General features: G+C 40.8%; 1 protein-coding gene across 1 annotated transcript; it reads right to left on the reverse strand.

The window, feature by feature from the left end:
- Positions 1–962: 962 nt before the first annotated feature.
- On the reverse strand, positions 963–25,681 carry cd44b (CD44 molecule (IN blood group) b; the record flags this gene model as incomplete). The annotated part of the gene is made up of 10 exons (XM_081355907.1): positions 963–3,206; positions 3,851–3,929; positions 6,524–6,574; positions 6,711–6,986; positions 7,652–7,735; positions 7,817–7,953; positions 8,042–8,210; positions 13,650–13,828; positions 23,759–23,877; positions 25,676–25,681. The coding sequence occupies 10 exons, from the start codon at positions 25,679–25,681 to the stop codon at positions 3,098–3,100; spliced, it is 1,209 nt and encodes a 402-aa protein (XP_081212033.1). The 3' UTR covers positions 963–3,097.
- Between the last annotated feature and the right edge of the window lie 779 nt (positions 25,682–26,460).

Here is a 26,460-nt window from a genome sequence, read left to right on the forward strand (position 1 = left end):
ACACTACACTACACACTACAGAAGACAGCTGCCTATACCCTCACCAGTCAGCACTTAAACTACACTACACACTACACACTGCACTACACTACACACTGCACTACACACTACACACTACACTACACTACACACTGCACTACACACTACACTACACTACACACTGCAGTGTTCAACACCTGTTATAGATGTGTAAACGCACGAATAAATCATTTCCAACACTTTCTGCATCCCCTAATCTAAAGTGTACACTATTCATCACTTGTAAATGTGTTACACATCATTCATAGATAACATTCGTAGCTCTTATGCCTTATTGATTCTTGAAGTGGTAATCTACGGATGATGTGTAACACATTTACAAGTGATGAATAGTGTACACTTTAGATTAGGGGATGCAGAAAGTGTTGTAAATGATTTATTCATGCGTTTACACATCATTGTGTTGAACACTGTTACTGACCCGTTACAAATGACCTGTACGTGTATTCAAGGCATTTACAACACTTTCTGCACCCTCTAATTGCTACATACATACAAAAATATATATATAATTTATTAAACATTTATGAAATGCATAGTCATGTTTTGTAAATGATTAGTTAATCATTACCTATTCAATTGTAAATTACATAACTGAATCTACAAAACATACATACAATAATTAACATATCGCTTATTAATCATTTATGAACGCATAGTCATGTTTCGTAAATAATTAGTTAATCATTTACTAATCACTTGTAAATGACTTGTAACGGAATTTACAAAACATACATAAAATGTTAGTATATCACTTGCTAATCATTTATGAATGTCTTGTAAATGATTAGTTCATCATTAACTAACCACTTATAAATGACTTACAACTGAACGTTATTATAAAGTGTTATCGATTAAATAAAGATGTGTAATTAATCAATATCAAGGTCAGGGCGATACAAGAAAAGGATCAAATCAAAACTCCACTCAAAAGTGTTTATTCTACAGTGCCAAAAGTGAAAAGGTGAACAGAAAATGATATTTACGCAGGAACAAATAACACAAATAACAATTCAAAAACAAGGTGGGAAGGCAAGCTCGAGAGATGCCAAATCAAATAAATAAATAAAACAAAACAAAGCTAACTAGGTTTAATCAGCTAGGCTAACTACGAAAAGAAAAATGTAGAAAAGAAAATTCTTCAGTGTCAAGACGCCTAAACTAAACTACGCTGACTAACCAGATAACAGAACTACAGGGTGTAGCACTCTCACACCTCACACACCACGTGATGACTGAAGAAGATAGCACAGGATGAAGACAATACACTTTACAACCACAATGTGACAAACGTTTCAATCAAAGATTAAACACACGCAGTAAAGAAGGACTCTAGCAACAGCCATGTACAACAGCAACAACAAGCACAAGTGAACAAGCACCAGCAAAGTGAGCGAGAAGCTGTGGACGTGGAGGAGATACGGGTCTCTGAAGAAGGCGGCGTAATGTGATTGACAGTGTGAACCGGTACGTCATCTTCCTTAATGAAGACTGACAGGCTGTGGATCCAATGAAAATCTGAAACACACACACAACTAAAACCTACCCACACATACCCATTCAGCTAAAATGTGTGTAGTATAATCTCTGTATAATATCAGTCTTTAAATGAAAGTGATTTAAAGTGTATATCTTTAGTTGGACCTATTTATGGATAAAGTGCATTTAGTACAAAATTAGTTCTTCCAATTTAGCAGACTTTAAGTATACCAGTTTAGGATACCAACAGCACAATTGCAGGGTATTCATATTAAGTACATGAATATGTAAATGTATTTGTAGAACACTTAGCATAAAATAAATGTATTTCAAATGCATTTTAGTATATTTATTTTTCACTAGGGCAGACAGTTTGTTCACTTACAGAGGTTAAGAGAAGAGCTCTTCCAGTCAATAACCACTTGATAATGAAAGTCCAAAATCTAAAGCTGTTTTTAAAGACTTTCATGCTCATTTGGAAAGTCATATGTGTCAAAATCTCATGCTAGGATCTATTTTTTCACACCATTGCTGGATTTTTCAGCAGATGCCTGTTTAAGTGATGACCTGCACTACTTTTGGTTGTTTTTTAGAGATGGTGACAGAAACTGTATTTTGTGTGGTCTGTGCTCCAGATATTTCACCGTCTGTAGCACCAGTGCTGTGTGCAAGAAATAAAACTCCAAAGAAATGACGAGCAGATACAGTCTTCCTGAAGAAGAGGCTCCAGTGATGTGAATCAGACAATTCATTGCCTGAGGTCTGGGCGACTCTGGCCCTTGAGATCCACTTTGGTGCAGAGTTTAGCTCCAACCCTGAACACACTCCCCTGCCTGTGTCTTTCTAGTGACCCTGAAGAGCTCGATCAGCTTGTTCAGGAGTGTGTGATCAGGTGTGTGTGATCAGGTGTGTGTGTTCAGGAGTGTGTGATCAGGGCTGGATCTGAACTCTGCAGGACAGCGGCCCTCAAGGGCCAGAGAGACCAGCTCTACTCTACAGGCTTCAGACAATCGTCACACCTGGAGGTCTTTACAAGACCTCTCTCTCTCTCTCTCTCTCTGTCTCTCTCTGTCTCTCTCTCTCTCTCTCTCTCTCTCTCTCTGTCTCTCTCTGTGTCTCTCTCTCTCTCTCTCTGAAAAAAAAATCAGATTTTGCCAATATCTGTCGTTCAAAGTCCACTCATTGTCATGTTAACTCTGGCTGATCTTGGGTTTGCAGAAGGGAAGAGCAGAAAGCAGGAGACCAAGTGATGAATGTAAACTGAAATGTCTTTCATCGGACCAGCGCTGATTTCACCAGTGTAATTACACCAAGCAAAGCCACTGAAGAAAATGACTTCATCACAAATATACTAGTGTAAAATTAAAAATCGATTAATACTGAAATCTAAAATGAATACACACGCGCACACACACACACAGCAGGTGTTCTTGAGCACTCAGATTTGATCCGTAAATCCTTCGCCTCCTCTTGATTTATTTCAAACCTCAGTCTCAAGGCCTCTTATTTTCGTTCTCATTCCCAGATGGCTTTCTCTGGTCATGTATGTTTATAATGTTTTCTGGGTTTTCTCTGTTCCTCAGTTGACGAGTGTGACCATCTCCGGCTCCTGAGTGAATGCCGCTCCTGCACCGTTGTCTTTACTGCTGCTCTTTGTGATAATCAGAGTCTTTTTCTTGCCACAACATCTGTGGGTAAATACAATATGCACATTCAGTTAAACACAATAACACTGCTAACTTATGAAAATAGCTGCTAGTAATTTTTTTTTTTAAGAAATACAATAGTTTGAAAGTTATAAAGCCAAACATTTTCTAGTTTATTTTTCTATTTCTTTAGTTCGTGACACTACTGTCCATTTATTCTTTTGGAACACAGATCTTTAAGTGCACTTGATTTAAAGACATTTCAGGCCTGTCAAATACCCACACCTGCCCCCACTAGAGAGCGCACGCCCCAGGACTGAAAATATCCACACTAACCCTAATACAACATCAGAGCGGTTTAGTGTACTCCACAGTGCATGACGTTCCAGAGGGATGAAGCGGATCTTCACCAAGATGACAACACTGATATTACTTCAGTGTTAATGTGCACACTGTGTCCGAGTATGGTTTCTTAACCAGTATGACTTAAAGACAAAGTTGGCAAATCAGTTGCTGTTAAGGTTTTATGAGCGCTCAAATGTTCTACACACACTCAAAGTACACACTTGCACACGGCGGCCAAAACTCCCAGAAACGCGTAACACAAATAGTTCAAAAACCACAGGTGTGGGTGTTGTGACAGATATGTATTTTAATATAAATTATCTCCATTAAAAAAGACATACCTTTTTCTGGTTGCTACAATGATACAGAAAAGCAGAATGAGGAGAACTGCCAAAATCGTCAGTAAAATGATCAGCCAGTCTGTAAAAGGATTATAACACGTTACATGTTATTTCAAACAAACTGTTTAAATCATTTCGGTCATGATATAATGACTTTGGCAGGAGCTTCGAGTGATGAGACCTCACATGACAAAATATATAGTACTGTGCAAAAGTCTTAGGCAAGTCTTAGGCGAGAGAGCTCAACACGCTGCAACTGAAGAAAACACATGCAAATAGACAAAACACCTACAAATTAAGAAAACATCTTCATCAGATTCACAACAACATGTGCTCCAAATACTCACAACACAACCAGGTACAGAAATGTGCTTCAAATAGCACTGACCACAACGGAAATGTTTCCAGGCGACCCAGTAAGTGACGAACCCGGGTGGGACGTGTTTACTGCTCGTGAACATCCTTGTGCCCTGCTCCCTTCGCAGGGCAGACGGCTGAGCCCTGTAGGGGGCACTGTGGAGTGAGCAGGGCAGATGCCTTAGCCCTGTAGGGGGCACTGTGGAGTGAGCAGGGCAGATGCCTTAGCCCTGTAGGGGGCACTGTGGAGTGAGCAGGGCAGATGCCTTAGCCCTGTAGGGGGCACTGTGGAGTGAGCAGGGCAGACGGCTGAGCCCTGTAGGGGGCACTGTGGAGTGAGCAGGGCAGATGCCTTAGCCCTGTAGGGGGCACTGTGGAGTGAGCAGGGCAGACGGCTGAGCCCTGTAGGGGGCACTGTGGAGTGAGCAGGGCAGATGCCTTAGCCCTGTAGGGGGCACTGTGGAGTGAGCAGGGCAGACGGCTGAGCCCTGTAGGGGGCACTGTGGAGTGAGCAGGGCAGATGCCTTAGCCCTGTAGGGGGCACTGTGGAGTGAGCAGGGCAGATGCCTTAGCCCTGTAGGGGGCACTGTGGAGTGAGCAGGGCAGATGCCTTAGCCCTGTAGGGGGCACTGTGGAGTGAGCAGGGCAGACGGCTGAGCCCTGTAGGGGGCACTGTGGAGTGAGCAGGGCAGATGCCTTAGCCCTGTAGGGGGCACTGTGGAGTGAGCAGGGCAGACGGCTGAGCCCTGTAGGGGGCACTGTGGAGTGAGCAGGGCAGATGCCTTAGCCCTGTAGGGGGCACTGTGGAGTGAGCAGGGCAGATGCCTGAGCCCTGTAGGGGGCACTGTGGAGTGAGCAGGGCAGATGCCTTAGCCCTGTAGGGGGCACTGTGGAGTGAGCAGGGCAGATGCCTGAGCCCTGTAGGGGGCACTGTGGAGTGAGCAGGGCAGATGCCTTAGCCCTGTAGGGGGCACTGTGGAGTGAGCAGGGCAGATGCCTGAGCCCTGTAGGGGGCACTGTGGAGTGAGCGGGGCAGATGCCTGAGCCCTGTAGGGGGCACTGTGGAGTGAGCAGGGCAGATGCCTTAGCCCTGTAGGGGGCACTGTGGAGTGAGCAGGGCAGATGCCTGAGCCCTGTAGGGGGCACTGTGGAGTGAGCAGGGCAGATGCCTTAGCCCTGTAGGGGGCACTGTGGAGTGAGCAGGGCAGATGCCTGAGCCCTGTAGGGGGCACTGTGGAGTGAGCAGGGCAGATGCCTTAGCCCTGTAGGGGGCACTGTGGAGTGAGCAGGACAGATGGCTGAGCCCTGTAGGGGGCACTGTGGAGTGAGCAGAGCACTAGTTTGGAACGCACTTGATGAAGGGATCAACGAAAGACAACGTAATTTCTTCATTATTGTCACCTGGGATGTTCCCATGACAACGCAGCATGGCGTCCATCAACTGAATCGCTGTTCTTACGACGGAAATATCTTATTATTACTGTAAACATAACTGTTGCAATTAAATATACGTTTTATACAAAAAAGTTTTTCGAATATGCGTTATATATCTCAATGTTAAACCTTGCCATCTCATCTTTGGACCCTGCATTACCTAACATTTCTTATGAAACTTATTTAAACATGACATGACATAATGTGTACAACATAACTGATGTACAGATTAATATCTCACCCTCATGTTCTTTTCCTCTATTATTTTTTTTTTCAGCTCATTGTTAACTTATTTTCTAATTTGTATTCTTCTGATGATATTGAACATATTATTAATACATTTTATATATATTGTATACAAAGTTATGTGTCATAAACATGTCATCTCTGTTTGTTTGGTAAAAGTAAAAGTAAAAAAAGTAAAAAAAAACGTTTAAAAAAAAAGTAGTCTTTGAGCTATAAGTGTGCCCCACCCGGGTTCGTCACTTATTGGGTCCCCTGGAAACATTTCCTTTGTGGTCAGTGCTATTTGCAGCGAGTTTCTGTACCTGGTTGTGTTGTGAGTATTTGGAGCACATGTTGTTGTGAATCTGATGAAGATGTTTTCTTAATTTGCGGGTGTTTTTCTATTTGCGTGTGTTTTCCTCATTTGCAGTGTGTTGAGCTCTCTCAGCCACCGTAGATCAGCTTCAGCTCCAGTCCTGCTGAGCCCAGATCTAACTCTCTAACTGAACACACTGAGACAAGCTGACCCGGGCCTTCAGAACTGCTTGCAAATTGGCATTGGTACTAAATTCTGCCGGACAATGGAAATGGAAATAGCAGTCTCAAAACAAATACAAATGATTTGGGCATGATAATATTATAAAGAGGCTTTCTAACCTGATGATCCGGTCGCATCTGATGAGGAACTGTCGTTAGGGCTGTCGTCTCCTGGAGTAACGAAGACAGAAGCACACATACGGCACAGTTCAAATGAGTTCAGTCAGAACTATTCTTATAAAGAGGTTCAAAAAGAGAGGTTTCACAGTGATGCCACAGAAGAACCATTTTAATAATGAAATATCACCTGTTTTATGAGCTGTTGTTGTTTCACGAGTGGACGTTCTCTCACCCATTGCCGTTCCTGTGGCGTCTGCATTAGGTTGTACGGTTGTGGACTCCTCTGTGTTCTCTGTATCGTCTGTATCGTGAGCCTGGTCGGGCTCCTTGTGTTCCTCTGGGCTCGGCATGTCACTGGTCTGTGTCCAGTGAACTGGAGTAGACACTGATGTATCTCCCAAAGCCTCAGATGTTGAAGTTTCAGTCTCTTCTGCCCCAGTATTGTATTGGGGTGATGTGGCTTCTGTGAAATGACGATTATGCAGAACTTTGTTAAATGCACACCAAACATTGAGTGGTCCTTTTTTGACAAATTTTCAACCTGCTGTCAGTAAGTAATCTTAAAGATATTTATAAACATTAAATTAGACAACTAGTGTAATTAACTGCAGAGATATGAGATGTGATCTTGTTGCTCGACTGACCATTCAGCACATGTTAAGAAGCGGGACAGCACCATCCAGTGCACAATAAACAATACACAACCTCACAAACAAATGTCATACTTGTTCTAACATTTACTTTGATATTATTTTCATATTATTTTGTGTATGTATATTTAATGTTACTCGTGCTTTTATCAATGTTAAGATTTTTTTGAATACGCTGCAGCTTATCACTTTATTAAAATGATGCCGAACAAAACAACAGTAACACTTTATTTCAACGTATTCTACTAACTATAAGTAACTTTGTAACTACATGTCAACTAACAAAATGGTTTTCGCAGGATGAATTTTAAGTGTTAAAGCTTACTAATATTACCTAACTTATGATGATTTACAAAACATGTGATGGGGGGAAAAGCTAAAAACAGTTAACAGGATATTACACTGCGAGATCTTTCAGATAAAAGTGTCTTCGTTCTAAATGCATAGATTTGAAGGCTTGCATAAGCTGTGCTGATACCTGTAAATGCTGTGACGGGGTTGGCATCTGCTTTCTTTGAACTGTCAGGGATAATCTGAGCTGTACAGTTCTTCACTGACAAATCTGTTTAAAATATAAGGTTTTGTTAAAAAGATAGTTGATCATGCATTGACCAAAACATACACCATGTTGCACAAATCTAACCTTTAGCATCGTAACAGAAGGCGTCATATTTATTTCCGTCATCAATAATCTTGATGACGCCTGTTTGGTTGCCAGCGCATTGATCATTTGCCTTGTGACGGAGAATCACCAGCTCTGTGCTGTTTATCCAGCCATACCTGCAGAGAAAATGCATGTCTGTATTTAGTTTGATGGAAGTCATTAGGTGATGTTCAGTTGAATAGAAGAACTCAGGTGATGTCTGACCTGCATGTCTGTAGTCCTGCTGCATGGGCTTCCTCCACCTGCTTCATATTGGCTAATGAAGACGATAATTCCTCACACAAGCTCTTGGCCATCTCAAACGTCAGACTATAGCGTTCTCTCCCCTCTACGTGAAACACTCCAACATAGCTGCAGCTCCGTGAGCGCACCACTGAAAGACAGAGTAGAAATTATAGAAATAAACGAATTATATTTACATAGTGCCATTCTAGAACACAAGAATTTCTGAAAAGAATAACAGACAAAGGTAGAGAAAGGAAACGCTCTCAAAAGAGCAGATTTGAGCTTGAATCAGTCTAAAGAGGGAATGGAGCTGACAACACTGAGACCTAGAGAATGGTCAAGAGCTTTGGGACCAGTTAATAACACTTCACATTTATCTGTTCAGTCTAGATGTTACGGTGGATGGAGTAATGGAGTCATGGATCTAATCACAGGCTGATTTATTCCAACAATACAAGATGAAGACATTCCAGAAAAACAAATAAGGCACAACAGTTTAAATGTTAAAACAAAAACCAACACATGACACACATTAAACACAGGGTGATAATTGCACAGAATAATGAGGAACTAAACTAGACACTGAGTTGACCATAGTGTATAACCATGGGAACAGATCAAACCAGAAAATAAACATACGAAATGCAAAGATGTAGGGGGCTTCTCAAAACTCAAAATGATGCTTCCTTGTTTCCTTGATCCTCCGTTCTCCAGCCTGTGTCCCAGAAACCAATCAAACAAAGCCATTTTAAAGGACATCTCTCTTCTCTAATTGCACTGCGAGGAGGCGAGGAACGAGGAGTAAGGAAGCTTCCAGAGGAGCGATGAGCAAAGATGCACAGGTGTATCCTAGGGGGAAGGATTTCTTGTTGAGAAACCTGACATCAACTCTCTTCCCCCATCAGATGTTGATGCTGTGGAGAACCCGGTGTCTGAAGCACGTGTGAAATCCCACCAATCCCACTGGCTGATGCTGGTCCTATGACGTCACATGGAGCACCCATACGTATCTGATCTGCTGATCGCCCCAGGATTTGGGACAAGCCTTTCTCTCGCTGGAGGGACGGAAAAAGAGCATTTATTTACTATGGCCAGACGCTCCCAGGCAGACGGCTACCACAATGTCAGAAAAAGAGCAATTTCTTCTTTCCCTGGGTCACACACACACTATGCTCATGGCCCTTGTTGTCACAACGGCCAGGCATCGAACACTGGCAACAGAGCCTGTATGGACACAGACGCTTAGCCTCCTCACGTTCTCTTGCACCAGGTCCGCTCTCAGGATCAGATAGGCGTGACGAGCCACGACGAGCCCCAGCGTCCTCGACCGTCAACGACCTCTTCCACAGTGGACCCCCAGAACAATGTAAGCGCTTCAGCACAAATTTTGCACCATGAACATCAATGGACACAAAGTCTCCCGGCGTGGAAAGCCTTGTTCCACAACGCCACAGAAACCCCGCCTCAGGTACACTTCACAGAAATAGACCTGAAGGGCGCTTACTTTCATGTCTCGATCTGTCCTCGGCATAGGCTGTTTCACAAGTCCACACTTACAAATAATCAGATAAAGTAAAGTATTTGGCATTCTGTCCGAGGAAAGGGATCCGAGATCGGTATTTTGGCCTGAACCCAGAGTACTCCCCCCGTATTTCTGGTTGGGAAAGTAACCAGACGAGTGTGAGGAGACGGGGTGGTGGAGGGATGCTGAAAACTGTCGAGGAACAAACATAGGTGAGTCGACTGTGTGTATATAATAATATAGGCCTCCACTCATTTAGCTGATTGGGTAGACATGATGATTACTGATTGTTGACAGCTGGTTGGAATGACGTGATGATGGGAATGGCGTGATGATGGGATAGATAATTAGAACGTGTTCCTCCTGAACTTTGTTAATAAAACATAATTTCTACAGTTTGCTTTCAATGGACAGGCATAGCAGTAACCAGCAGAACGAAGTCGCATAGGCTGCCCTGGGCATTCGCATCCTCAACTACCTTGACCACTAGCTTATTCTAGTTCACTCTCGAGAGTTGTTGTGAGCACACAGGGACATGGTCCTCGAGTACCTAGGCTGACAAAGACTTCAGATCAATTGGAAGAAGAGCAAGCTCTCCCCCCTGTGAAGGGTATCTCTTTTCTCGATGTTGAGTTGAACTCGGTCTAAATGACAACACGTCTTTCAGAAGATCGTGCTTGGTCAGTGGTGAACTGCTTGAATTTGTTCCCTCCTCGTTCGGCCTGTTTCAAATATTTTCAGAGGCTTCTGGGGCATATGGCATCCTTGGCCGGAATAACGGCGCCAGGGTTGATGCATATGCTTCAGCATTGGCTTCATGGCCGAGGTCTGAGATGGGCATGGTGCCGCGTCACACATCACATTCAGCCCTTGGATGGACCTATCATTTCTATGTGCAGGAGTTCCCTTAGGAAAAGTCTCCAGGGGCGTGCATCTCTGTTGTGCTCAGGGCAGGCTTTGCACATTTACCTGGATCACACACAGAGCTTTAGAAGGTCAGATCAGCTCTTTGTCTGTTTTGGAGGACAGCAGAAGGGGAAGGCTCTCTCCAAGCAAAGGATAGCCCACTGGATTGTGGATGCCATTTTCTTGGCCTACCAACCTGAGGGTTTACCGTGTGGTTGATAGTCTCTCCCCCTAGAAGGTGTCTCCACAGAGACTATTCCCTAAGTCTTACTTTCCATTGGTAAGTCCATAGGATGTATTTTCCACATAATAACCTCCTCTTTAGGTAGGATGTGGTCTCTGTAGTGTTCCATTCTCTGTAGAGAAGGTGAACACTTCCCAGCATTAACAACAAGGTGAGCTCAGCTGTAATTAGACTCTAAATTAATTAACAAGAAAGCTGAAGTGACCTTTCCTAGAGCCCGTAATGCAGCTCAGTAGTTGTGGCTTTAGTATAGGGACCCCTAGTGGTGGTTTTCGACACAACGTAGAAACTGACCAACAGAAAGGGAACGTCTCGGTAACTATTGTACCCTTTGTTCCCTCCTCCCACAACTCTGAATTGCCGCTGAGATGGTCAAAAAATGCTAAATATATACACCTTAAATGCACTGAAAGTCACTTTAGATTCAAATAAAATTTTATATAATTTTTCGACAGTACCTTTTAAGCATAATTCAAAATATGGTTAATTAGGGAAGAATGACTTAGAAGAAAACATTTTATTCTAGTCCTTGTTAGCAGGTTTTTAGCACAAACAATTATCTTGATAAAGTGTCACCTTGTGGCCGATTCTCAGAAAATTGTCAACACCCTAAATAAATTTACCAGGGTCAGTCATTCAGAATTATTTTCAGCCTAATAATCAGCTGCTGGGCTTTTTTAATATTTTGATTAACCCATGAACGCCAAAGAATCTTCCTGCACAACTTTTGTTGATTTCCCAAAAAAAACACAAACAAAAACAGGGATTATTTAGCAAAAGTATAGGTTTCCAAGACAAAAAATAACATGGTCCATTTGCATAAAACTTCTCAGAAATACTCTTATGAATAGTCTTAAACTTTGACTGGAGTGTCAAAAATTCTTTGTAAAAAGTAAGACTTTTGTAGGAGTAGGATTTCAGGAGAGTATAAGACTCACTCTAAAGCAAGTAAGTGACGTGAGGGGTGACGCAAGGACTACAACGGGATTATACATTGTGTTAACAGGAGGATATTTACATCGGGAAAAATCTGGACAGTCATTTTCATTCACCCCAAAATATATTTTCAAAATATATTTTTGGAATATATGCAAATATTTGAAATTGGCCCAATAAATATATGTAAACATTCATATATTTAACTAAAATATATGTTCATATATGTTTTAACTTTTGCAAATTGTTTAATTTGAAACATATTTAGAAATTTAAAAAGTTAACATTTTCACAAACAAACAACACATTTTCAATTTATTTTTTAGATAGACCACTTCAGCCGTGGATATGGGCATGGGAGAACAGTGCTCTACCACTTCCCCCACCCACAATTTTCCTACTGGTTGGGGATCAAACCAGCAACCCTTTGGTTACAAGCCCAAAGCCCTAACCAATAGGCCACGGCTGCCCCTTTACTGACTTTATTGGCCTAAAATGACAATTTTATGTAGGAAATAACAGACAGAATGCAGAGTTTTTTTCCCTATTTTTACAGAATTAAATACAGATATTTAATAGTGTGTGTGTGCAGTGTTAGACACTGAGATCTGTCTATTGTTTAAGTGTACCTCACTGTTGGAGTGTCACTGTCATAATTGCATCATAAATATTGTGCATATTTTCAATATTTAAATGACTTCAGGAAAGATGTCAATAAAACAACAATAAATCTAGTAATTGCACTTAGTGTTAGATACGTGCCACCTAATATGGCCTAATAGTCCTAGGAAAGCAACTATCTGTTATTTTACATTGCAGTCATTTAAATGTAAGTACAGTATTTATTATAGCTGTGTGTCATAATACAGTAGTGAAGTATGGTAGCCTACTGTTGTGTATAGGGGAAAAGGTAGAGGAATTACTGTGATCAAAATACATTTTCGACCCTTCTTTAGCAAGCTAAACATTTTATGACCATATATTTTGTCATATATTTTACATTACATGTTATAAATGTAAATATATTTCACACTTAACATCATATATTTTTGTTATATTTCAGAATATATTTCAAAATGATAAGTGAACAACAATGCAAATATATTTCAATGTATTTGGGAATATATGCCACACACTAAAATATATTTCAATATAATGTTTTTCTGTATGGGACTTTTGATACTGTTGAAACTCCTCTGACTCTCGCTGGTTTTCTTTTGAAGTGCTGAAATTTACAGCTGCCCAGTAGCATGCCTCTCCAACCAACAGAGTTTCTCAGCCTTCCCTCAACACAAACACACACACACACACACACACACACACACACACACGTCTTACTTTGACATCTATCATGCTGAGCCTTTACACAAAACACCTCAAAAAACCCCACACAAAGTGAGAGAGATCAAAGTCAAACGGAGTGACTGTGGGATTGACTAGCTTTATTTGGTTCTCCGTTTAGGTATTTATTGGTATTTCAACAGTTCAGTCACAAAAAAAGAGGTGCTTTAAGATGTGAAAAAGACATAAATGATATAAAACAATACAGCACAGCAGCAAAGCACAGATTTATCCATCCAACTTAAGTCAACTGTCGAAGTTGTGATATACTTCAGAACAAACTGTTACCACAGTAACCGCCGAGTCTTGCGAAAACAGGTTTTTTTAGGGAGGGGTGTGAGGTTTCGCTTCCTGCATATGCGGTACAACACAAAAAGTGATGCTCAAAGGCTTCATGTGAGGAATAATCTGGAACCAACATTACACATTCTAGACCATTGTATTTCTCTCTCATTTAGTTAGCCTATCTTTCTATTTGACTCAGTTTTTAAACAGCCTAAACTCTTCTGGATCGCTGCTGGTTTGCTCTTGAAGTTTGCAGCTCCCAGCATATCCTGTTCTCTTCAGTGTTGATCTGCATTCAGACAGCGCTGCTCCATTCATAGTCAATATACAGAGACTCTGACGAGTTTTCTCACCTGTGGTAGACTGTGATCTGGATGAGGCCAGTAATCCTGACAAGAGTCCGAGCAGCACCATCCACATCCTGATCGCCGGCGAGGGAATCTGTAAGGGAAGGTTGGTTGCTGTATAATAGAGCTGGTACAGAGCTTGCTGTACGTTCGGAGTATTGTGAGGTGAGATTTCAGTGGCAGAACTAATAGAGAGAGAGGAAAGGGTGGTACACATATGAACACTCCCTTCTACGCCTCCCTCAAACGCTCTCTGTCTCTTTCTCACTTTCAGTGTGTTTAGAAGAAGAGGGAACCTGTTTATGAATCATGATTCCTGATTCATCCCTCTCCTCTAAATCACCCTCATCATCTACTTCATCCACTGTATGCTACGGCTCTCTCGTCACAGATCACATGTACTGTATGTGGACCGTCACGTGAAATAAGCAGTGCACCAAAGTCCAACTCTAGAGAAGAACAGTCAGACTGGAGTTGGAAAAACTAATTTTGGAAAGTTGAATGTCAAAGTTTCCCGAGAACTACATGTGTCAGCTGCTTACAAAATGATACCATTAATCTTTTCTTTTTTGAATGACGCCTGTGTAGTGATGATTAAGATTTGCTGCATTGTGACGTTATTTTCATCATGAAAGAGTACATGTAGAGTTTTGAGTACAGGACACATGCTTCATTGTACATTACTGCGGTTGTGTTGTCAGTCGTGTTGTTATGACACTGAGTAAACAAGGCCTCATCATAACCTGTTGCATCTTCACGACTTCTCTCCTCTCACTTCCTGTGCAGAGCTGCTGCTGTTCATACTGCTATGATTACTACCGTTGCTATGGTGACGAGAGCTATAAACACAAACAAATGTTCATACAAATTTAAAAAAGAAAAATCAGATTCAGTAAAGATAATTCTACTTATATTTATTGTATGTAGCACTTTAATTGAATTCTAATTAGTTAAAATGCCCCCTATATGTTCATGCATTAGCTATAACTAACAATGAGCAGTATATTAGTACAGCATTTATGAAGACTTGTTAAAGGTCACACAAGTTTGCAGGAAACACAATGAAGATGAAGATAAGAGTCAAAAGGCTTTAATATTCCAAACTGGCAGGAAAACAAAACACAACCTCTGACACAGACGATGAGCCAAGAGTGACTGTGAGGGTACAACTTATGAAGCAAACACAACAGATATGATAATTAAACACAGCTGAAACTCATAATGACGGTAACCGAGGATAAAAAACCAGTGGCGGGAACGACAAAAGGAGAACATGTGACCGTCACAATTTCATTTTCATGGACTTTTAGTTTGTTTTTCTCAGTTAATTAATAAAATTACACTTGTTCATGTTTGTTCAGATTGCATTGACTAATGTGAGTAGAACTTTTGATTTAAAAAATACACTAACCAGCTAACAAAATATGTTCTTGAAATGTTTTGCTACCATTAAGTTATGAAAACATTATTTCTGAATGTTTTCTGAACGTTCAAAACGTTCCATTTAAAAAAAAAAAAAAAACTTTTTTAAAACTTTTTTTGGCTTATGAACGTTATGGGAACATTTAATTTGATCATTCTAACATTATTGAAATGTTACTTTTGAGTGTTCTGAAACTAGTAGTAACATTTCAGATAAAATAGACACAAACATTCCATGAATGACATATAATGTTTTTGTGCTAATGTTTTGAGGACATTATTAAAGACCAGATAACTTTGAACAAACGTTCTGTTAAAGTTACTGGAGGAACGTTTGTTCATAACTTTGAGAGAACCTTGACTTGTTCCCTGTTAACTGAAGTTCTGAGAATGTTCCTGTAAAGTGGAGGATCTGTGTGCAGCAATCAGACTTTACTAAACAAATGAAAAACAAAACAGATGGACACTGTAGAACTAACAGAACCAACCTTAAAGGCCCGCTGAAGTGCCTTGGAACGCACAGCTTTGTGTGATTCGTTGACGTAATTTCCTCTAAAACAGGAAGCTAAGGCGGGACATATTGAATGGCTCCTCCCCCTTTTCAAATAGCCAATAGGGTTCTGATCAGGTTCTAATCCGCACACTCGTATAGTTTTTTTTTTCCTCATCATAACCGAATGTGTCAATCAGTGGTTGTATATCAATCAGGGACACATTTGTGTGCATTTTGTTTTGTGATTTCACCGGAACGAATAGAAAGTCCGCGACGGCGATAGATTAAAGCGGTCGAGTGAAGACTGTGCGTGAGCCACGAGTGAAGACTGTATCCGCACCACTGATCTCAGCTTGATTTAAAAAACAACACATTTCAGCGACAGAACGCCTCGTATCTGACAAACTGGAGATGTTTTATTTATTTGTATTGGTACATCCGTGCCTCGAGTTGGCATGGACAATATCGACCCTGGCAAAAACCCATATTGCCCCGTGACGTGTCAACGGTCGCTTTGGCCGGGTGGTTTTATAGCATTGGGGGCGGGACACTTTACATTCTAGAGAGTATTTGATTGGACAGAAGATTTGATGAGAAGCTGAAGTCCGCGGTGATGTCATAAAAATCTGTGATATAAGTTTTGAGTGCTTATATCTCCTAAATGCAAATTTTGTCATTGTTTTTTTAACACACCAGCTTATTCATAACCTTAAGCCTAACATATTCATACTAAAAGCTAATAAAACTAAAATGTTGATTTCAGGGGGCCTTTAAACACTAAAGACACCAGACAGAGAACTGAACGATGGAGCTAGGAACACACAGGAACTAACACACCGTAACTGACACACAGGAACTTACACAGGAACTAACAAACAGGAACTAACAAACACACAGGAACTAACACACAGGAACTAACAAACACACAGGAACTAACACACAGGGACTGACTCACCGGAACTAATGTATGCAAAACTAGTACCAGAGAACATAGCTGAGCAGTAAATGTTAAATGCACATCTTGATGACAAGCTATTTCTATTTCGGCAGTTCTGAGGAACGAGAGTCGTTTCTTTCCGCCATGTCTACATATGAACATGAGATATGAGCGTCAGTGATTATTATCGGTGATTAGCAAATGTAGATTTATAACACAACGCTATCACACTGTATGAATTCAGAATGAGGACTTACGCTAGTTACATAGTGCTGTTTATAGTCTGGTATATGTTAGAATTGTGCTGGAATGGGGATATTTATCTATTTCTACCAGAGACTCAGGAGGCAAGAGAACGTATGAATACGATTTATTTAACAGTTGTGTACTGGTAAAACATCCTTTGTTGTTTTTGTTGACGATGCTCTTGTACCTTTGTGGTCATGCTGATCCGTCTTGACTTGTAAGAATGAGATGCTCAGCCATATTTATTGTTGAGAAATAAATAAGCAAAATGTTCAGTCCAATAAGCGTGTTACTCCAACACACGCTTCCAAACGCTCATCCGCACTCTTCTCGCGGTCAATGACTGTTGTGCTGGAATCAGGAAATAACGGAAATAACAGTTTTAATAACAAACAGAAGTTAAAGAAAACTAAATTAATATGGCTCATACAAGCTCATACAAGAACTGAGAAAGGAAATTGATACTAAATTGAACTAATAATGAACCAATGAAGAGCGATCTTTAACTACGACAGGAGTCATAATGATTCATGCATGTATAACAGCAGCCTTAAACATGTTAGTACATGTTTGATAGTTAATGCATTAATTAACGTTTAGGGGTAAACTAAATCAATCAGGCTCCGTAAGAATAAATAAGAATCTAAATTTGAATTAAACATATAATTTAATACTGCCATAATTTAAACTGTAATATCACAATCTGCCATCTGCATCTTTGTGACAAATAATTGGAATGGCACATGATTATTTAGCCATTAATTACACAGATCCATCTAACCAAACGTGGAAAATAAACTAATAACTACCACTAATTAATTTAATTTGATCTAAACCGTTTTCTGATTTTTATAGTTAATTTAGGCCTGTTTAGTGATAGTTACTTTTCTTCCTGGAACTACAGTATGTAGGGTTTGTTTCACTTTCTGGTGGGATACTCATTAGTGGCGCACTCGGTGCTCGCGCCGCACGGTAGTTGTGTTCATATGGTAATGCTGGCATTTTAATCTCATAAATGTGGACTGCTTTGGTAAACAGAATGAATAATTAAAGACATGTTTGCATGCATGTTGTATTTGGGAGTTTTCAGGAGGTTATGTACAGTAATTAACTGTATTTTTAGTTGTTTAAATGTATATACTTCGATTAGCTTTAGCTTATAGCTTGTTTGCATGTAACCGTGCCTTATGTGTGTCTTTACAGGTATGTTTGGGCTTTCTTTTAAGTCCATATGTTTTTAATTGTATAAATAAAAATAAAAGAACTACACAATTTTTATATTTTTCTTTTCTTTTTTTTACCATGGTTGTAAAGGAATAAGGATGGACTCTTATTGTATATGTTTATTCATATTTCAGTTAATGATTTGTAAGTGCATCGTGTCATGACTTTACTTGAGGAGGCACATCATAATTAATTCATTATTAACTAACCATACACTAACATTAAATAATGACTTAATGCATCATTATGGTCATGACTTTACTTGAGGGGGCACATCATAATTAATTCACTGTTAACTACTTTTCTAATTTCAGCTCATGATTTATCATAAACTTACTATCATATACACATGTATTACAACTAGTATTCAGCCTAGTTAAGTGGTCTTGTGTGGTCCGAGAAGGGAGGTGCAGTGTCATCACGGCCTGTGTCTGGATGGACAGTGAACTACTGATCCCAGCAAACGTTCCCTTGACCTTAGTTCATGTTTCCTGTTTGGCTTTTTTTTTTTTTTTTTGGGAACCGATTCCTCAGGAACTGTTGGAAGTCACAGTAGGTTTAGTTTGATGGGAAAGAAAATATCACAAAACAGATTAGGACCTTTTAAGATAAATTATTAGTCTATTTAGTATTTTCTATTTTTCATAAGGAGGATCAGTGAAATTAAGGACAAACTAAGCCTGTGCCTTTCAGTAATGTTTATGATGAAGCTGCTGATGTCAATAATTTAAATTATGACTAACAAATAGTTTAAATGTATTTCAAAGTCAAAATATGTATTTTTAGATAAAAATATCTCCCAGGTTGTAGATTTTCACAGTATGATAACCATCTCAGAAATTATCACGGTTTACAGTATTAATCAATTATTAAATAAATAAACGGTATTATTAAATTATGGTTGTTTATCATCAGTTAAATTAATGAAAACAGGGTTTTTTTTGGTTGAACAAATGCTTTTATAACAAATTCGAAAACCATTTGGTTTGTTTTGTTTATTAAAATTTCAATACAACTTGTCTAATCAACTAAATTCAATAATTGATAATGAATCAGATCAACAACTTATTTTTAACATTAATAATTTATTAAAATGTTTAAGAATAATAGAGTCCTATGAAATGTATTTTTGTATAGATTGTCGAGTTCACGCGCGTGATCATAGGTACTAAACCTACGCGCGTGAACTCAACAATCGACTACTGTGGACTTCGACCGAAAACAGGATGTAAATACAGGTATGTGCGCTGGCTGAATAAACATAATTTTTTATATATTTCTTTCACATCTACTGCAGTCAGATTAACCCCGCGTTCACTCAGAAGGAATCACTCACATGACCTGGGCACTTGTAATGACACATCAAGGATGTTAAGAGCCTAAAAGCAGGTTTAAAACTTTCCCCATTGAAGTCAACAGGGTGCACATTTTAAAAAGAGGATAACACGTTGTAGGCAACACCGATTTTTGTCGTTGTTCTCTGTACTGACAGCACTCCAAATGTACAAAAAAATTAGCTCAATGTTAAAATTGACCGGAGTTCTCCTTTAACCTCATAAAAAAATAAAAAAACATTCCTTTTCCTTTATATCCTCGCTTATCGGGCTTATGCTACACTGACCAATGCCTGAACTTCGTATTTTGAGCACTTCTTGTGTTGTTTTTGTCTCTTCACGATGACTCGCATAATTTAGTCCTAATTTGTAAGTCGCTTTGGACAAAAGCATCTGCTAAATGACTAAATGTAAATGTGAATGTAAATGTTGTATAGATAGTATACTTACCGCAGGAGATTTAGTATAAGGGGTTTATGATATGCTGTAAACTTACCTGATGCTTGTTAAGTAACAAAGTTATCTTTAGTGTTAGCAAAAGAGGATGTGAGTAATACATAATGTGGTTTCGTTCTGAGGTTCAGTATAGAGAGTCACGTTAGACTGGGGAGCATGAAGACCCTTAACCCGTGGAGTTAGAACGGTTGCTTAGGCCCTGAGTGGGGTAGAATTGGGAATTAAAGCGTATGAAAAACACCCCCAACAGTAGTTTGAATTAAGAATGTACCTTTGAAATTACTTGAGAGAGCTTGCTTAGCATTCCTGACGGTTTGAGCATTGCATCTTATATAGTCTTCTGAAGAAGACCATCTGCCCAGGAGCTTGATTGACGACGATGCTGTTGTAGCATCACCGATTCTGAATGAATGTCTGGTGTAAAGATGAGATGATAGCCCGCAGTTCTGAAGGACGGTCGTTAGATCAGTTCTAAATGATTCTCTTGATTTGGGAGAACCATAGGGGAGTATGAATAGGGCAGAGTGATTAGGGGTGCAAGGATAATAATAATAATTCGTTACATTTATATAGCGCTTTTTCTGAGACCTCAAAGCGCTTTACATATGGAAGGGGGGAATCTCCTCAACCACCACCAATGTGCAGCATCCACTTGGATGATGCGACGGCAGCCATATTGCGCCAGAACGCCCACCACACACCAGCTTACTGGTGGAGAGGAGACATTGATGAAGCCAATCAGTGTATGGGGATGATTAGGAGGCCATGATGGAAAGAGGCCAAGGGGCAGATTTGGCCAGGATGCCGGGGTTACACCCCTACTCTTTTTCGAAAGACATCCTGGGATTTTTAATGACCACAGAGAGTCAGGACCTCGGTTTTATGTCTCATCCGAAGGACGGTGCTCTTTTGGCAGTATAGTGTCCCCATCACTACACTGGGGCATTAGGACCCACACAGACCACAGGGTGAGCACCCCCTGCTGGCCTCACTAACACCTCTTCCAGCAGCAACCTGGTTTTCTCAGGAGGTCTCCCATCCAGGTACTAACCAGGCTCAGCCCTGCTTAGCTTCAGTGGGCAACCAGTCTTGGGCTACAGGGTGATATGGCTGCTGATGTGCTTTGAGAAAGCGTACCATAGAAAAAAAGGGCCAGTAGTTATTGTTAATTCTAGATATTGTGATAGTTATGCCTGAGCCTAAGGAATCGGTCTTAGAATGCTTGACGCATGAAGCCGAAAGAAAGCTGCTAGAAACATGGCTTCCAGGGGAACGTTAATATAATCTGAGAATAGACCATGACACAGGGAGTTTACCAGCCTTTCTAATATAGGCATTTGTTATGGGGAGGCATCGGTCGGGAACATTATGCGTGGCTTTAGTTAAGCCTTTAAAAAACAGACGAGAGAAAAAAAAAAAAAAAAAGGAAAATAGGGGTCGTAAAATCTGCCGTGAAATTGAATTCCTGCGAGCAGTTTGTGTAAAGTTGAGATTTTCAAATTACAAGATTGGAAGTTGTGGACAAAGTGTATCCAACACAAACTGTTGTGACTAGAATGGGGGGAAAAGAAATATGATCTGCAAAAAAAACAAAAAAAACATGATAAACGAAGACCAAGCAGAATTGTAAGCCTTATATTAGGAGTTGATGTTGCTACAGCTTTATTGATATAATGTCTGGCTGAATTTATCAGATGACTAAAATGAGCATTTAATCCAGAAGAGTTTCTGATAGCGTCGGGTATAGTGTTGGATCTGAGTTGGCCGCTGGGCAGAGATGTCTGAAAGCCTGAAAGAAGAAATGGAGTCTGAATTTAGGGTAGGAAATTTAACTGACCATTTTTTGGCGAACCATAGCCCTTGAAAAATCCCCAGAAGCCAATAGAGGGAGCAGCATCAGTGAATAGTTCCAAAGCTACGCGCTATTTGGGAACGTTTTTATAGAAAAAAGAAATACCGTTCCAGCTGTGAAGCAGGTTGCTCCAGAAACTGAGATCAGACAGGCACCCCTTATCTAGGACAACAGTATTGCTTAATAAATGCTGAAATTAAGAAATAAATGCTCTACCTTGGGGGATAATACTCATAGCGAAAATAAGGTGGCCGAGAAGAGAGAGCAGTCGTGTTTTGAGGTTGACCTAAATTTGAAGGTTGAAGGGCCTAATGTTTTCTCTTTTGAAAGAGGAACGCCTACGTCACTAAAAGTCTGTTTATGCGCATCTAAAATAGAGGTTTGAGGAGACGTCGATTAAAAAAAAAATCAATCAAGCAAATGCAAAACGAATGGGAGCTTGCAGACGTTAAACAGGATCCAACACAGAGCTTCGGAAATACAATTAAATATATGCAGACGACTCTCAGACCCAAAGGTGAGCCTGACGGCGAAATAGAACTTGGATTCCCATTTCACACTGAAATGGAGCCAATCCGATGGGTTAATAGGTACAATGAATATTTGGGAGTAGCTACACCAAGGGAATTAACGCAGAAGGGAGAAAAAGGAGGAGATTTGAAAGGACCGATTATTTTACCTTTATTGACTTCTTTCTCTAGCAGACAGATTCAGTGAAGTTATTGCAGAGAGGAATGCCATTGAAAACAATAATAGGGTGACCTTTAGCATCAAAAGTGGCGCTTACAGGTTCAGCACCGTGGACAGCGGCCGGAAATCTGCTGACAAGAGCTTTAGCAGAAAGATGCATAGTGTCTGTGAGAGCTACTACTGCACAGGTCAGAGTTTTTTGGCCGCCAAAATAGTTCAGTGTCTGTAATGGACAAGTGTATTTTAGTGTTAGTTAGCGTGATGAAAGAGGGCGATTTTACAGAGAAAGATCTGTGATATTCATAACATAATGTGCCCCCATATCGTTGATTAAAGTCTGCCATCATTGCTATGTATAAATCAAGTTCTTACCGGCGATCAGGAAAAGCTTGGCAAATCTCTGTAAATGCCGAAGGCAATAACGAATTCGGTTTTTAAAGGAGAACTTGGTAACTTTTTTAACTTAATAAAACTGTCTAGAAATCATTTGGATGGTTAAACAACCTGTTCTGGTGATATTGGTGACTTTCCCCGCTCCCCCCAGCGTTCCCAGGCGGAAAATCAACCTTGCAACTTGGGGACTACCGTCCCGGCAAGATAGAAATTGGAAGTCTCGTGAGAAGCGAGAACGAGAATGAGAACGAGCGCAAAACACGAATTGCTTTACGGCAATTCGACAAACACACACGCATGTATGATGTATTACCAGATTACCCACCTCGGTAGACATAGCTCCACACGATACAGTTGGCTTGCTCTGATCAAAACAAACGCACATGAGCAGCGGTAGAGAGGGGGAGGAGGCCGCCACAAGTGAGTTTTTTACGACCGTGTTGTGAAATATACGCCCCCCCACAGCTGTAGGGGGAGCTCGTGGGGAAAACATGCGACAACAAAAGGGAAAATCAGCGAAGAAGTGACTAGAGTTCGCTAGAGTTGCCGAGTTCTCCTTTAAGAAAACTTCCACGTCGTCGCAGTTCACCATTTGTTGATCTGCTGCTGGTCAAGGGAGCAGCAGAGTAGCCAAGTAAATGTCCTTACCTTGAATGATGTGTGATCTTAGTAAAGGGGACACAGTAGCAGCAGCTGGTGGAACAAAGTGCCTACCGAAAACACGTGCAGGCACAGCAGTAGAGAGTTTACACTGAGAAGTTGTATGTGCGTCTGATACTGGAGTACTAGTTGTAGAAAGAACAGCTGCTGGTGTAGCAAAAAATGTAGAAGGTGAATCTCGGAGACCACCTGGTCCGAATAGAGGAGTGAGAGCCGGGGAGGAGCCAGAGGGCATAGGAAATCCAGGAGCGTGGTTAACAGATGCGCTTTCAACATCTTTTAACCTAGATTCGAGACCTTTGTCTTTGAGAGGCCTTGAACGACCTGAATGAGACTTTGGAATTGTCGCCAAAGGCTTAAGTCATTTAACAGCTCTGGTAGAAGACAACTTGGCTGTACGTTTCCTACCAGCTATCTTTGGCTGAGCTGGCGGTGTTGGAGTTGTCGGGAGGGAATCCGCAGGTGTACCTGAGGAGCAGCCCAGGGTGTTGGAAGCCAGTAGGAGGAGATCTTCTCTCGTCAGATTGCTGTTGAAGGGAATGGGTGGAGCCACAAGAAGTTAATCATTTTCTCAGAAGACCACTGAGCCCATGGAGAGTCACGATAGTGAATGCTAGAGCTGCGTCGTACAGTGAGAGGAGCAGGCGCAACTATTTCATCTTCAGAGTCGGTGAGATCAAAAATCACCGATTGGATTCTGTGTCATTATGGTTTGCAATCGAGATGTGAGTGAGTGAATGCCGGCGTCAGTATCTGCGAACGTAGTAATGGGTGTGAACCGGACTTATATACTCCAGATGTCGAGTGATGATTGACTAGATCTGTGGTTAATGAATGATGTGACATTTGAGTCTTCCTGGTCGAACTTGCGCTAGAGCTCCCATTTCAGGCATGAAACTCTAGATGGTGCAGGCTGATAGGTCTTTAACTCATTTGGTATAATTATCTACATAGCACAGCTGATTGGTTGCTAATGCATCAGCAGCCAATGAGTGATGAGTGTTGCTTTAAACAGTCTGCAGCGCACTTTCAGAACACATCTGGAATCAACATCTAACATAAGTGAATGATCTTTTATTCCAGATCTCTGTGCATATTGTGTGATTATTCCGGTTATTAATTCCGAAGTCGAGCAATCAAGTTTTAAACTGGCTTCATGTTAAAAATGTTTTAAACTAACAGTTGCGGATAGTACGGATATGAAAACCGTTAAAGTGATATAAGCATTTGAACTTTAAACAGCATTAACCATATTTAGCAGTATAATAATGATGCATTCATTTCCAAGAACAATTCATTAGCGATGCTAAATGTGTATGTTTGATTCAGATGCTCGTTGTGTCTGAGTCACACTAAAAGAACAATCAATACAGTAAAACTCAGCATCATGTTTATAGACTTGTGGAGTGATTTACTAATCATAACACTAGTCACTAGTGTTAAGCCGGTCAGCAAGGTAGCCAATGCACACATTGCCATAGGTCATGGTCACTGCGTGCCACATGTATAGTATAGCCTTCTCTGTCAGCGGTGAGGATTTCACATGTGATAAATGCAGGGAGATAGTCAGGCTGATGGAGAAGATTTCAGAATTAGAGACACACATCCAAACTTCAACCGAGGATAGTCTGAAAGAATGCAAGGGCTTTAGATACTGCTTTGGATGCGACTAGTTTAGCGAGCCCTGTACATTGTTCAGTTCCAGTAGTGGAGCCCCTGCAGCAGGGCAACTGGGTGACTGTTTGGCAGCATAGTCACAGGACAAAACACAGCTGTTCCATTCCGATTACAACATTAAACAGATTCTCCCCACTCAGTGAAACACCCAATAAGAATCCTGTTGAAAGTGCCCTAGTTATTGGCGATTCTATTACACGGAAAGTGAAAATAGAGCCACCAGCCACCATAGTCACTTGTTTGCCGGGAGCCAGAGCGCCTGATATCAAAGCAAATTTAAAAGTGCTGGCTAATGCTAACCATAAATTCTTAGCCAAGGTCAGGAAGCAGACAGACTAGTTAAACCGACCTTCTGCGAACAGTCTCACGTCACAGAATTCAAATAAATATGATTTTATGATTCTTTGTTGAAACTAAATATATTCAGCCTTTCATCCAGACCATTTTTACTTTTCTGGTTGATATTTGGCTGCATTTAATTCTGAGGAATTAAATGGTGAACACCAGCTCGGAGCACTCCTCCCACGATAAAGCGCATGAGTTACTCGAGGTGGTCACTCATGCAATTGCCAGAATACAGCTAGACTGGCCACAGGAGAAAGAGCAAGCGTTCAAATTTAGAGGAGTTTTCTTCCCTTCTTCAAGTACCTTCATGGCGACTTAACTTGTTCATGGGGGAAACCTTATTCATGTGTCTTTGTGCCCTCAACGTTGTTTTATTCGACTATCATGGGTGCAAGGGCACGTGGTTATACAATAGGGGTGTGCGATATATATTGTTTGTGATAATCGTAATTGTTGTTTTAACGTTATGCGAAATCATATTATCGAGTATGTCACTCATTTTCAGAAGCCAATCAAAATGCTGCATGAAGTGTTCACGAATTTACTGCGTGCTGCTGCAAGTATACTACTACACACGCGTATTCAGAGCGTGGTGGTGTAGCGTGACAGATTGTGGTGTTTGACAGAAGTTAAAATGAGCTTAGAAACCGTAAGAGGAGAAGATATTTAAACACCAGCAACCTCACAATCCACGCTAGATTTAATTCATAGACGTGGGTCGTCATCACTAGCATTGAGGTGGTTTGGTTTTGAAAGGTCAGATGTTAGTCAAAAGACGCTGATCTGCAAAGAGTGCAGTCAAAAGGGTTGCAGTCAAAAGCAGCTCGACAACCATCTTCAAACTACCCACCGAATTGAATATGAGGATTATGAAAAGCTTTGGGAGTCAGCTAAAGGATCTTCAGCAGACAGGGTAAAATAAAATATAAAAAAAAACCCACACGCAACAAACTTTGGCAGAATCATTTACCAAGAAGTTCCTTACGACAGAAAAAGCGACAGATGGCAATATGTAACAAACACGGTGAAGCACACTCTACCGAATGAAGCAGCTAGCCTCCCCTGTTCCACACGGAGTCCTCAATGGC

This window comes from Scardinius erythrophthalmus, assembly GCF_964197995.2.
Source record: "Scardinius erythrophthalmus genome assembly, chromosome: 24".
Taxonomy (NCBI): Eukaryota; Metazoa; Chordata; class Actinopteri; order Cypriniformes; family Leuciscidae; genus Scardinius; species Scardinius erythrophthalmus.